This window comes from Lethenteron reissneri, chromosome 60 (assembly GCF_015708825.2).
Source record: "Lethenteron reissneri isolate LAM-NWPU_2019-01 chromosome 60, ASM1570882v1, whole genome shotgun sequence".
NCBI lineage: Eukaryota > Metazoa > Chordata > Hyperoartia > Petromyzontiformes > Petromyzontidae > Lethenteron > Lethenteron reissneri.
In genome coordinates, this window is record NC_083838.1 from 2,306,014 (window position 1) to 2,320,555 (window position 14,542).

The 14,542-nt window shown below is 51.1% G+C and overlaps 1 protein-coding gene across 1 annotated transcript; it reads right to left on the bottom strand.

Annotated features, from left to right (window-relative positions):
* Positions 1-2,244: 2,244 nt before the first annotated feature.
* Positions 2,245-12,762, bottom strand: LOC133357951 (RAB6A-GEF complex partner protein 2-like). The gene is made up of 8 exons (XM_061576157.1): positions 12,617-12,762; positions 8,950-9,074; positions 6,755-6,891; positions 5,976-6,059; positions 4,565-4,714; positions 3,990-4,199; positions 2,965-3,270; positions 2,245-2,497 (listed from the first exon to the last, which is right to left on the bottom strand). Exons 2-8 carry the CDS (start codon positions 9,063-9,065, stop codon positions 2,274-2,276), a joined length of 1,227 nt encoding a protein of 408 aa, XP_061432141.1. The 5' UTR covers positions 9,066-9,074; positions 12,617-12,762; the 3' UTR covers positions 2,245-2,273.
* Between the last annotated feature and the right edge of the window lie 1,780 nt (positions 12,763-14,542).

Consider the following 14,542-nt stretch of genomic DNA (forward strand, 5'->3'; position numbering starts at 1 on the left):
TTTATTGTTTAAATAAAGTTTATAAAACGTGGTTTGATAATCGTGACGACGGTGCCCTTCGCCCAGGTAAAAGAGCCCCCCCCCCCCGCGGAATGTCAAAAGAATGCTTTCCCGGGAGGTCCCTGCTACACCGCTGCAATTGGGATGCTCGTCCCAAGTCTGTTTTTAAGATGAGCGCGAATTGCCTGCGAAAAACCGAACTCTTCGTACGCGCGCACGCGTGCGTTCACGAACCCGCTCGCTGTACTGCTCTATCTTTGGAAAACCAACTCCCGAGTACACAAGCCTCATGGGAATTTCATTTTGTTTTTAAAAACCGCATGTGCCTGGGTCACAGGCAAAATCCAGGGCAGTGTGAAGCAGAGGTCACAACCGGGTACCCGATATCCATACCCTACCCGATACCCGGCTACCCGTACCCGGCCGGGTACGGGTACCCGTTTGCAACCCTGGTGCGGCCGGGTACGGGTACGGGTAGGCCGTGAGTCACTGGTGAGTAACCGTTTGTCACTCATTTCGGGTAGGGTACGGGTACGGGTAGGGAACGGGTACCTGTACCTGGCCGAGTACGGTTACCCATTTGCGACCCTGGTGCGGCCGGGTACGGGTACGGGTAAGGAATCAAAACCCGTTTGCGACCTCTGGTGTGAAGTTATTACCGCGCCGGAGAACTCTCGCTCACATCACACATTCACGCGCTCTCGCACATACAAAACAATCTCCCCCCAGATTTGAAGCTTTCGTGACTGCAAGGATTCATATTCTTAGGTTTTTTCGGTAAAGTCACGTAGGTAAAAAATGTAAATTAATAAAAGTAAAAAAAATAAAAAATAAAATCACGACATTTCGGAGGCAACACAAGCTTCCGTCTTCAGGTGGAACCGTCACAGCACGCTTGCTGTATCCAGCAAGCGTACTTTTATTAATTTAATTTTTTACCTACGTGACTTTACCGAAAAAACCTAAGAATATAATCTCCCCCCATATCCTTTAACAGACTGCCAGGGGCAAGTGTTTTTAGCGAGCACCTATTAAGCCCAAAACGGCACACGAGGGGGTGGGTGGCCAGCACCACGCCCGGCCGCCTTTTATCTTCCCAGTGCTGATGGTGATCAAGCATCGCACCAGGTACTACTCATTTAAGGCTGAGTTGACCTCGGAGAGGCCCAGGACCAGTTCAGATAATCGTCACTGGTGCTGGCGGCCGTGAGCAGGAATCGAACTCGGGCCGTCGTGTTTGCAGCGAAGTGCGCTAACCCTTTACACTGCCCAACCCAATCTTTGTCCTTTTAAATTTGTACGAGTGCACGCGTGGGTAGTGTTGCCTAATGCTGTCCAAACCTCTTTAAGAAGTAATAACGCCGCTGCCATTGTTTGTATCTCAACGCAAGTTTTGATTGTGTTTTCATTTTCTCTTTGATATAACCCGGATGACGTTGCAGAAAAGAGTGTAGCCCATTGGCCTGCTGTCTCAATCCAATCACCCCCAAGACCCTCGAGAGCATCCAGTCTCGCGAATAACATTTTTAGCGGCCAAAAAGGGGACTCGGCCTATCTCCACCACCACCATCATCATCATCATCCTTCCGGGGTCGATAAAATTTCTACCAATTTGTGTGGGGGAAGATAACAAAGGATAGATCTGGTCTCCTGCCATAGGCACGTGGAGTTTCCACCACTGCAGGGCTGATGAGCATCGACGCTCACGTTTTAGGAGGAAAATCGCTTGCTACTTTTTGACTGGGAGAGACAAATGGGAGGTCCAAGCTCATCAATACACCGCATCGCTCTCACCTCCAAAGCGCCCCAGGGTGTCCTGAGACAATGACTCTCCAGGCTGGGCCACAGGTAGGGCTCAGGTATGGATCAGGCCCGATTCCAGTGAGCCAGCTCAAACCCACGTGTTCAACTTGAGCCGGCTCCGAGCGTGGGTCCCAGCCGTGCTCGGTATATCCGTGAGCTGAGCCCGAGACGAGCCACAGCTGAGCACGCTCGCCCGCTCGCTCACCCATCTTTGGAAGCAACTGAGCGGCTCAAGCTTGCGCTGAGCCTAAGCTTAGCCTGAGCCTGAGCTGAGCCTGAGAGCTGAGCCTGAGCTAAGCCTGAGAGCTGAGCCTGAGCTAAGCCTAATCATTAGAGGCCCAGCCAGGGCCAAGCCGAGACTCTGAACACGGCCCTCATAAGCTGTACCGGGAGCCTTCCACCTCCCGGCGTTCCCCCACACCCCCTCCCTCTATCCCCTCCCCCGACCCCCCCCCACACCCCCCACGCTCTCAGATGACGACGGAATTGCAGGCCTGTGTGGGCGAGCCACTGGCCGCCTGAAGGGGGTTGGTGGGCAGCACGGTGATGGGCAGGTCCCAGCTGAGCGTGTCGGCCTGCACGCGCTCGGCCCCCCGCCACAGGCTGCCCTCGGACGCCTCCATGGCGAGCGTGGGGGTGGCCTCCGGCTCGCACGCCACCAGGAACTGGAAATGCAGTCGCCACTTGAGGGTCACTGCAACGGGGGGGGGGGGGGGGGTGCGGTGGATGGGGTGGTGAAGGAGGGCGAAGAAAACGGGGCAGCTGTCAGCGGGGCGGCGGTGGTGGCGGTGACGGCAGAGCTGAGGCTGAGTTAGTGTGTTCTCTCGCTCTCCACCTGTTCTGAAAGAGTTTTCTCCTCTTCTTGGTTCTTTCAGTAAAGTCACGTAGAATGGAAATAATAAAATAATAAAAAAGAAAACATTTAATATTGAATTTTTATCATTTTATTATTTCCATTCTACGCGACATTTGCCGAAAGAACCGAGTAAGATGAATCCCTGCAGTCACGAAAACTTTAAATCGGGTTTTCCCCGGTTTCCTCACATGTCTAAAAACTCCCACAATGCAACCGAATAGCTGACGGCCGAGTGGGGGAGGGCGGGGGTGGGTGAGCGTGGGGGGACGTGGGGGGGTGAGCAGGGGGGGTGCGGACGTCCTCACCCACGTGGGTGCTGAAGCTGGGCGTGGCGTGCAACGGCACGGGCAGCGCGGCGTGCGTGCGCGCCGTGTGGAGACACAGCTCGTGGTGGCGCGCGTGCGTCGCCACGGCGGGCGCCTGGGAGGGGCGCCGCCGCAGCGCCGGCGCCACGCTCTCCTCGGCCTGCAGGAGCACGGTGACGCGCAGGCAGCGCACGTCGCCCGCCGAGAAGTCGAAGCTGCAGACGGCGTCCTCGCCCAGGCGGAAGGCGGAGCGCGCCACGCTCAGGCGCCCCACCTTGCCCCACGGGCTCGTGATGTTGAACACGCCTGCGACGGCAACGAGACGATGGTTCACCCCGCCGTGGAGCCTGGGGCGAGTGCCTTTGGCGAGCGGCTGCGGGAGGGCGCGGGCGGGCGGGCGGCACCGTGCCCACGCCGCCTTTACCTCCCTATTGGCGACGTTTACACGGGTACTCATTTGACGCACGAGTCGACCTAGGGGCGACCCCGGTACCGGTTCAAATATTCAACACCGTTATCAGCCGTGAGTAGGGTCGCCGGGTGCGTCGTGCAGCGCGCTAACAACTCCACTGCCGCCGCTCCCCTACTCTGACGATGCACACACACGTGCTGCATCGGTGACAGTATGTGCAGCTCACACCTGTGCTTGTTTTTAATTTACGCTTGTTGACCCAGGAAAGCCCCACCGAGTCTCTACGACTCTTCTTCACGAGGTTCCATCATCAGCATCACGTGCTTGTTTCAGCACGCTCACTGAAAGTGCACCTGGCCTGGCACAGGCGCCGTGGTGACGTCACCGTCACTTAGTGGCGAATGGCGGGTGTTGGTGTGCCGGCGCATGTGTGTTGGTGTGAATCGGTGTGTGCCTGCGTATGTAGGTGTGTGTCCGTGCGTGTAAACATGTACGTCTGTGTCAGCGTGTGTCAGCGTGTGTGCCTGCATTGGTGCCTGCGCGTGCCTGCGCGTGTGTCCTCGTGAACGTCCGCGTGCGTGTGCACGTGTGCACGTCCGTGTGCGTGTCTCACTCTGGTTGCGCTGCGCCGTGGCGACCGTGATCATGTCCGCGGCGAGGTCCAGCAGCCGCCCCTCGCCCCTCTCGCCCGATTCCTGGCCCCCACCTTCCCCGTCCGCCTCGTTGCCGTCGTCGCTGTCCGTGTCGTCGTCGTCGTCGTCCAGGAAGGGGTTTGCTGGGGCCACGGTGTCGTCATCCGGCGACAGGTGGTACTCGGAGAGACCTACGGGCAGGATGTCTGGAGGGTTACGCGCATCGCTCAAAACGCATCTTATTATTAATATTATTTCCCAGTTTATTCCGAGCATGCTATCGGCATCGCGCCGTCAAGACATCTGGTCCAACACCATGTGAAACTAGGCTCTAAGGAAAGCTGTCTCGGGTGTGGACCAATCAACTTCAAGGACAGTGCATACACTATCAGAGTTATGTTTTTTGTTTGCGTTACGACTGCAGGCATTGTGGTCTATGCAAACATGACTCCTCGTAAAAAAGGTGTCAGTTTTGTTGCCAGATAAAAGGGTAAAAAAAACAATTATCAAGCTGGCGAGCATCGAGTCGGCCGGGCGAGCGGGGCAGGTCTCGTACCTTGCAGCACGAGCACGCGGAAGGGCACACGCAGCAGCTTGATGGGCGAGTTGACGCGCTGACAGCCGACCGTCAGCTTGTAGGCGTACTTCACGGCCTGCCCGCGGAACGACGGCGGAGCGTCCAGCGGGATCGTCTCGCTGTACGTGTCTGCGGACGGGACGGGGAGGAGGGGTGGGCCACGGTGGCGAGATGTTAACTGCTTCGCCTGCTTCTTGGTTCTTTCGGTAAAGTCACGTAGAAGGGAAATAATACAATTATAAAAATAAAACATAATAAAATCATTCTCACGACGTTTTCGGCCACAACGCAAGCAGCCGTCCTCGGGTGAAGAACAGGTCTGTCGGAAAGACAGCGTCTGAATGGGCACCACCAGGCTTGGCAGCGTATATTTAAGCTGTACATGAGGTCACGGGGTCGATTCCGACCCTCGCCTGTGTATGTTCGGAGTTTGCGTGTTCTCCACGTGGTCGAGTGGATTGTTTTTCGCGGTTTTTCCCCTCCACGTTTAGAAACGTGCGTTTCGAATATTTGGCCGCTATAAATGTCAACATGATAAGCCACTTCATTGGGCTACCATTTGTGGCCAGGTCGCTTTTAAAAAAAAGAGCTGTACAGTCGATCATCGATTATCTGGCGGCTTCGGGGAGAAGGGGGTGCCGGATTTTCATAAATGCCGATATAATCACGAATCATTGTTCTTAAAATAGCTTATTTTTGCGCATTCTTCCATGACACTATGTTTTAGGTGTTGTTATGTTTTTTGTGTATTTTAAGTGTTTACTCTGTGAAATTGGCATACATAACCATACAAATACACAAAAATAAATACTATACTTTAAAAAGTTACTGAATTTACAGTGCCATACTTACCACTCCAATGTCGAAGACTCTGCATGGGGTGATGTACATACGTGCGGTAGTTTCTTTAAGTTGTTGTATGTAGTGTATAATGCATTGTGTATAATATTTAACACTAAAATCAAGCACGTGGTGCCAATACCCAGACTGGTTGCAGCCTTTGGAGCGGTTTCGCCGGATCGGCCCGTGACCGCCGAATAATGTTGGAATCCGAATAATCGCGCCCGATAATCAATAATCGATTAGCAACTGTATAGTGCAGTGGGGCCTTACTTGGTGAAATAAAAAACGAACTATATTTCAACGCGGGGTTCAGTAAGGGGACCGCGAGCGACGTCAACGACGGCTCGGCTCCTGCAGTGGAAAAACCAACCCGGCTCCTCCCGGGACGTGCAGTGGGCAGGAAAAAAAATCCACAATGAGGCAGCGCCCGACGTTTGAAATGTCTCCTGCGCGTTACTCCGCGCGAGCAGCCTGTGCCCCGCCGGCGGAGGAGGGCTGGCGGTGCAGCCACCCCAATCATTCTATCGCGTCGGCGTCGAGTACTCACAGGCCTTGCTGTCACCGGGGGCGAGCTGCAGGTCGCAGAAGAGGATCTTGGGAGTTGTGGAGAGGACGCATTGGCCCCTCTCGCCTGCAACAAACGGCACCGGCAGTAGCATCAGCACCGTCGACTCGCAAAGCTCACTCGACTCTCCACCGCGTGTTTAATGATTTCAATGTGACTGTGCTCCCCAGGGAAGTCTCATCGTGTTGAATGGGAATTGCTGTTTGTGCCTGCATATGGGGTTTATTGCGTGCGCGTGTGGGTGTGTATGGGCAGAGGTAGTGTCGCGGTTGGTGCGCTGCGCTACGAACTTGGCAACCCGAGTTCTATTCCTGCTAAAGGTACCAACACAAGTGACGATTATCTAAACCGGTCCTGGGCCTCCCCTAGGTCGACTCAGTCTCATGTGAGTACTTGGTGCGGTATGTATATATATCAGCGCTGGGTAGACAAAGGCGGTTCGGGTGTGGCGCTGGCAGTTCCACCCCCTGGTGTGCCGTGTTGGCCTTCATAGGTGCTCGCTAATAGCACTTGCCCCAACAGTCTGTTAAAGCTATACGGGGGATCTTTGTCTTTGTACACGTGCGTTCATATATATGGGGTAGCAGGAGTGTAGCGGTTAGCGGCGCTGCGATACGAACCCAGCGACCCGAGTTCGATTCCCGCTCATGGCTTACTGACCTGGTGCTGGGTCTCTATTAGGTCGACTCAACCTTAACTTAGCCCCTTGTGTGGTGTGTAAACGTCACCGCTTTGCGAGTGTGTGCGCACACGTGGCTGACCTCGGTTGGGCACGAAGACCGTGTCGCTCTCGGCCTGCACGTCTGGTCCCGCTGTCGGCGTCGGTGGCAGCGCCACGCGGCTCTCGCTGGCGTGGAACTGGCAGTGGATCTGAGCGCTGGCCCACGCCAGTGTCTCGCTGGGCAAAGGCGGCAGCAGCAGCACAGGCAAACGCAACCATTACCAGGGGGAAGCCTCGGCCACGGGAGGGAAACAACGAGCTTGAGGTTCCAGGTTCGTTGAACCTGTGTTCAGAAACCTGTGTTCAGATTATATGCCAGCTGGGGCACTTACTCATCATCTGAATCTCTCACCAGCTAAATATTTCATTCACCAGCTGGGTGGTCTCTCACTCACAAGCTGAGTCTCACACTCACCAGATGAATCTCGAACCCACCAGCTGGGGCTCTTACTCATCATCTGAATCTCTCACCAGCTAAATCTTTCATTCACCAGCTGGGTGGTCTCTCACTCACAAGCTGAGTCTCACACTCACCAGATGAATCTCGAACCCACCAACTGGGGCTCTTACTCATCATCTGAATCTCTCACCAGCTAAATCTTCATTCGCCAGCTGGATGGTCTCTCACTCACAAGCTGAGTCTCACATTCACCAGGTGAATCTCGAACCCACCAACTGGGGCTCTTACTCATCATCTGAATCTCTTACCAGCTAAATATTTCATTCACCAGCTGGGAGGTCTCTCACTCACAAGCTGAGTCTCACACTCACCAGGTGAATCTCGAACCCACCAGCTGGGGCTCTTACTCATCATCTGAATCTCTCACCAGCTAAATCTTTCATTCACCAGCTGGGAGGTCTCTCACTCACAAGCTGAGTCTCACACTCAACAGGTGAATCTCGAACCCACCAGCTGGGGCTCTTACTCATCATCTGAATTTCTCACCAGCTAAATATTTCATTCACCAGCTGGGTGGTCTCTCACTCACAAGCTGAGTCTCACACTCACCAGATGAATCTCGAACCCACCAGCTGGGGCTCTTACTCATCATCTGAATCTCTCACCAGCTAAATCTTTCATTCACCAGCTGGGAGGTCTCTCACTCACAAGCTGAGTCTCACACTCACCAGGTGAATCTCGAACCCACCAGCTGGGGCTCTTACTCATCATCTGAATTTCTCACCAGCTAAATATTTCATTCACCAGCTGGGTGGTCTCTCACTCACAAGCTGAGTCTCACACTCACCAGATGAATCTCGAACCCACCAGCTGGGGCTCTTACTCATCATCTGAATCTCTCACCAGCTAAATATTTCATTCACCAGCTGGGAGGTCTCTCACTCACAAGCTGAGTCTCACACTCACCAGGTGAATCTCGAACCCACCAGCTGGGGCTCTTACTCATCATCTGAATTTCTCACCAGCTAAATATTTCATTCACCAGCTGGGTGGTCTCTCACTCACAAGCTGAGTCTCACACTCACCAGATGAATCTCGAACCCACCAACTGGGGCTCTTACTCACCATCTGAATCTCTCACCAGCTAAATCTTTCATTCACCAGCTGGGAGGTCTCTCACTCACAAGCTGAGTCTCACACTCACCAGGTGAATCTCGAACCCACCAACTGGGGCTCTTACTCATCATCTGAATCTCTCACCAGCTAAATCTTTCATTCACCAGCTGGGAGGTCTCTCACTCACAAGCTGAGTCTCACACTCACCAGGTGAATCTCGAACCCACCAACTGGGGCTCTTACTCATCATCTGAATCTCTCACCAGCTAAATCTTTAATTCGCCAGCTGGATGGTCTCTCACTCACAAGCTGAGTCTCACATTCACCAGGTGAATCTCGAACCCACCAACTGGGGCTCTTACTCATCATCTGAATCTCTCACCAGCTAAATATTTCATTCACCAGCTGGATGGTCTCTCACTCACAAGCTGAGTCTCACACTCACCAGATGAATCTCGAACCCACCAACTGGGGCTCTTACTCATCATCTGAATCTCTCACCAGCTAAATCTTTCATTCGCCAGCTGGATGGTCTCTCACTCACAAGCTGAGTCTCACATTCACCAGGTGAATCTCGAACCCACCAGCTGGGGCTCTTACTCACAATCTGAATCTCTCACCAGCTAAATCTTTCATTCGCCAGCTGGATGGTCTCTCACTCACAAGCTGAGTCTCACATTCACCAGGTGAATCTCGAACCCACCAGTTGATCCACTCACCAGCTGGCAGAGGTGGCGTGAGGCCCCATGGGGTTGGTGAAGGTGACAAGGCACTCCAGCGTCTCCCCGGCCAGGAACACGGGCCCGCGTGTAATCTTCGCCACCACCTCGATCATCGTCTCAGCCTGACACACAGTGCACACAATTACTCGCCCCGTGTCCAATCGGCGACACTGAAGCTACGCTAGATGCGTATATTAGCTTCCGTGCTACGGCTGCCTTTAAACTATACTCTTTGGTTCTTTCGGTAAAGTCACGTAGGTAGAAAAAATAATAGATCGCAACAAGAAAACTGCCTAATTCAGCAGTTATTTCTTGCTGTAGTTGTCTCACTTGATGACGATTGCTTGTGTTGCGATCGAAACGTCGTGATCTGTTCGTTTTTCTACCGACGTGACTTTACCGAAAGAACCAAAGAGTATGGGTTCCTGCAGTCACGAAAGCTTCAAATCACGATCGCCTTTAAACTCTACGGGGAAGTTCGACCTCTTTATGCCCCGGGCCCCTTGCTACTGATCAAAGTTGTCTTGTGGTTGTTGTTGTTGTTTGACTTGCATCCCACTGGGATTTTTGCACACAGCGTTGGTGTACGGTGTTTTTTCTGCAATATTTTGCTGTCTTTTCTTGGATTTTCTGTTTGCACTCAGTCACATATTCACTTTAAGATGTTTTTTTGTTCATGTTTTTGTTTTTCGTTTGTTGCGGTTGCACCCGATTCAAGAGCCGAATGGCTCACAGGGCTACACCTAATACTTGAACTTGAATTTGACACACCCCCCAACCGCTTCTGCCTTTCATCTCTCGCGCCTTTCCTTTTTAAGCCCCGCCCCTTCTTCCGTAGGCCCCTCCCCTTCGTCATGAGCCCCCACCTCCCCCCCGGCTTCCGGATTCACACGAGAATATCAGTTTGAAATCCCATTCTTTGGTTCTTTCGGTAAAGTCACGTAGTTAGAAATGAAATAAATTACGACGTTTCGATCTCAACACAAGCGGTCGTCATCATTGCCTGATGATGACCATCATCTATGTGAGTCAGTGTGTCTGTGTGAGTGTGTCTGTGTGAGTCAGTGTGACTGTGTGAGTCAGTGTGTCTGTGTGAGTGTGTCTGTGTGAGTCAGTGTGTCTATGTGAGTCAGTGTGTCTGTGTGAGTCAGTATGTCTATGTGAGTCAGTGTGTCTATGTGAGTCAGTGTGTCTGTGTGAGTCAGTGTGTCTATGTGAGTGTGTCTATGTGAGTGTGTCTATGTGATTGTGTCTGTGTGATTGTGTCTGTGTGAGTCAGCGTGTATGTGTGATTGTGTCTGTGTGAGTCAGTGTGTCTGTGTGAGTCAGTGTGTCTGTGTGAGTCAGTGTGTCTGTGTGAGTCAGTGTGTCTGTGTGAGTCAGTGTGTCTATGTGAGTCAGTGTGTCTGTATGAGTGTGTCTGTGTGAGTCGGTGTGTCTGTGTGAGTCAGTGTGTCTGTGTGAGTCAGTGTGTCTATGTGAGTCAGTGTGTCTGTGTGTCTATGTGAGTGTGTCTGTGTGAGTCAGTGTGTCTATGTGAGTCAGTGTGTCTGTGTGAGTCAGTGTGTCTATGTGAGTCAGTGCGTCTGTGTGAGTCAAGTGTGTCTATGTGAGTCAGTGTGTCTATGTCAGTGTGTCTATGTGTGTCAGTGTGTCTATGTCAGTGTGTCTATGTCAGTGTGTCTGTGTGAGTCAGCGTGTCTGTGTGAGTGTGTCTGTGTGAGTCAGTGTGTCTATGTGAGTCAGTGTGTCTGTGTGAGTCAGTATGTCTATGTGAGTCAGTGTGTCTATGTGAGTCAGTGTGTCTGTCTGTGTGAGTCAGTGTGTCTATGTGAGTGTGTCTATGTGAGTGTGTCTATGTGATTGTGTCTGTGTGATTGTGTCTGTGTGAGTCAGCGTGTATGTGTGATTGTGTCTGTGTGAGTCAGTGTATCTGTGTGAGTCAGTGTGTCTATGTGAGTCAGTGCGTCTATGTGAGTCAGTGTGTCTATGTGAGTCAGTGTGTCTATGTCAGTGTGTCTATGTCAGTGTGTCTGTGTGAGTCAGTGTGTCTATGTCAGTGTGTCTATGTGTGTCAGTGTGTCTATGTCAGTGTGTCTATGTCATTGTGTCTGTGTGAGTCAGCGTGTCTGTGTGAGTGTGTCTGTGTGAGTCAGTGTGTCTATGTGAGTCAGTGTGTCTGTGTGAGTCAGTATGTCTATGTGAGTCAGTGTGTCTATGTGAGTCAGTGTGTCTGTCTGTGTGAGTCAGTGTGTCTATGTGAGTGTGTCTATGTGAGTGTGTCTATGTGATTGTGTCTGTGTGATTGTGTCTGTGTGAGTCAGCGTGTCTGTGTGATTGTGTCTGTGTGACTCAGTGTATCTGTGTGAGTCAGTGTGTCTATGTGAGTCAGTGTGTCTATGTGAGTCAGTGTGTCTATGTGAGTCAGTGTGTCTATGTCAGTGTGTCTATGTCAGTGTGTCTGTGTGAGTCAGTGTGTCTGTGTGAGTCAGTGTGTCTGTGTGAGTCAGTGTGTCTGTGTGAGTGTGTCTGTGTGAGTCGGTGTGTCTGTGTGAGTCAGTGTGTCTGTGTGAGTCAGTGTGTCTGTGTGAGTCAGTGTGTCTATGTGAGTCAGTGTGTCTGTGTGTCTATGTGAGTGTGTCTGTGTGAGTCAGTGTGTCTGTGTGAGTCAGTGTGTCTATGTGAGTCAGTGTGTCTGTGTGAGTCAGTGTGTCTATGTGAGTCAGTGTGTCTGTGTGAGTCAGTGTGTCTGTGTGAGTCAGTGTGTCTATGTGAGTCAGTGTGTCTATGTCAGTGTGTCTATGTGTGTCAGTGTGTCTATGTCAGTGTGTCTATGTCAGTGTGTCTGTGTGAGTCAGCGTGTCTGTGTGAGTGTGTCTGTGTGAGTCAGTGTGTCTATGTGAGTCAGTGTGATTGTGTGAGTCAGTATGTCTATGTGAGTCAGTGTGTCTATGTGAGTCAGTGTGTATGTCTGTGTGAGTCAGTGTGTCTATGTGAGTCAGTGTGTCTGTGTGAGTCAGTGTGTCTATGTGAGTCAGTGTGAGTCAGTGTGTCTGTGTGAGTCAGTGCTGTGTGAGTCAGTGTGGTGTGAGTCAGTGTGAGTCAGTGTGGTGTGAGTCAGTGTGAGTCAGTGTGTCTGTGTGAGTCAGTGTGTCTATGTGAGTCAGTGTGTCTATGTGAGTCAGTGTGTCTGTGTGAGTCAGTGTGTCTATGTGAGTCAGTGAGTCTGTGTGAGTCAGTGTGTCTGTGTGAGTCAGTGTGTCTGTGTGAGTCAGTGTGTCTATGTGAGTCAGTGAGTCTGTGTGAGTCAGTGTGTCTGTGTGAGTCAGTGTGTCTGTGTGAATCAGTGTGTCTGTGTGAGTCAGTGTGTCTATGTGAGTCAGTGTGTCTGTGTGAGTCAGTGTGTCTGTGTGAGTCAGTGTGTCTATGTGAGTCAGTGAGTCTGTGTGAGTCAGTGTGTCTGTGTGAGTCAGTGTGTCTGTGTGAGTCAGTGTGTCTATGTGAGTCAGTGAGTCTGTGTGAGTCAGTGTGTCTGTGTGAGTCAGTGTGTCTCTGTGAATCAGTGTGACTGTGAGTCAGTGAGTCGATTCGTGTACAGTACAAGTCAGTGTCTTCTATGCGAGCTAAGCGAGTGCTGTATAAGTTCGTGCCGAGCCCTGCTCACCCAAAAGTGGCCCCCGCAATGCGGACAGAAGCAGCGGCTGACAGAATCCGGCGTAAACCAAAACAACAACAACCAAACAACAATAAACAACAACAAACAACAACAGCAGCGTGAGTACAGCCAAAGGCCGCCGCCACCGCCGTCTCCTTCTGACGCGGTAGCAAATTGCCCGCGCGGGTGGTCCCCGGTTACCAAGGCGACTTCCTACGACGTCATCAAAATCCTAGCCTCTGATTGGCTGAACCCTTCCAGATTGCCCAGTTGGAGAGGAGGGGGGGGCGTGGAGACTCAGGGGACCGCGGACATTTGCCCGGTTTTGAAACGACGGCGGTCGCCGCGATACGATATCGCGATACGATATCGCGATATCACGTCATAGCGATATCGCGTCATAGCGATATCGCGATATCGTATCGCGATACAGCGATATCGCGATACGGCGATATGGCGCCCTGTCACGATACGAGGCCACGATAATCGTTTCACTAAAATATCCCGGGTTGTTCTATTTGATGAGCGCTGTTCATTTTTAAATCCTTTATATTAAGTTCACTTGCTTGCTTGCGCGCTTACGACCGTGCAAATCTTTCGGTCGTTTTTTAACCCACTTCCCGTGATCCAATCGAGCTGACATTTTGCACACAGACTCGTTGTGCGTGACAATTAATGTTCGTGAATTTTTTTCTCCAAAATTTTAAACTGTTTATGGAAAACAAATTAAATATTTAATTACCAATTGTTTAATACTGCAGACAATCATCTGACCCATAGGTGGCAGCCATCTCAAGCCAGAGGACGAGAGGACTCTAGCCGCCACGCATATAAAGGATTTAGAGTGAAAAACTTTGTTTTTACGGGTTAATTTTTTACGATGTTTTTTTTTGTGGTTGTTGCGTTTCAACGCATTTGCAAGCTGCCAATAAGGGGCCGTCCATAAATGACGTCACGCGATTTTTGAAGATGTTTTACCCCCCTTCGTCACACGACGTCACAAAAACTCAGACCCCCCCCCTCAAATATGACGTCACAAAGCTCTGCCCCCCCCCCCAAAAAAAAACATGCTTCAAATCGCTTTAAACTATTGTCATTGTAGTGCGTATTCAACGTGGCGCTGCACTCTGATGTTGTAGGAGAAAACATTAATCAAAAAGTCTATTTAATTAAGTAGAACGTGTTGTCTATATTTATTTAAAGTTGCGCATTTTGATGTGACGTCACATTTCTCACCCCCCCTCCCTGTCGTCACACATCGTCACAAATGTCTGACCCCCCCCCCCCCCACAGGTGCGTGACGTCATTTATGGACGGCCCCTAAGCTTAATTGGGGGATTGTGTGCCACTCCACACGATGTTCGTTTTGGCGATGTGAAGCATGGTGTACATTTAAAATATTCACGATAAAAAATAAAATGGTCATCTGTCGAGGCGGTTTAAATGAATTGGCTGAACGTCAAAATCGCGTTAACATCACACACTCGAAGGAGACATTATCTTCAGAAAAAGTTTTTTTTATTCGATTGATCCAAAACGCCCACAAACCCACAATCATTTGCCAACTCAACGAAATTTCAAGTTGATTCTCAAGGTTTCAATCAACCTTACGCTTGCGACACTCCCCCCGGGTTCATGAAAATTCCACACCACAAAACTACGCTGCGACTTATATTAAAGGTTTCGTCAGAGACGAGCGACGTAAAAAATCGTTGCTTGGCTCGAAATTACAAAGCTAGCCGATTCAAATGCTGGCCCAAGGAACACTCATTGTCGATTTGTAGCCTCCACCACAGAAATGTGCTATGTTGATGACTGGTCGAGCACCAATTGGGTCGATAGAAAGCCGTCCCTTGGTGTGGACCAATCAGTTTCAAGGACAATGCATGTATTATCATAATGTGTTTTTGTTTGCATTTCGACTGCAAGTATTGT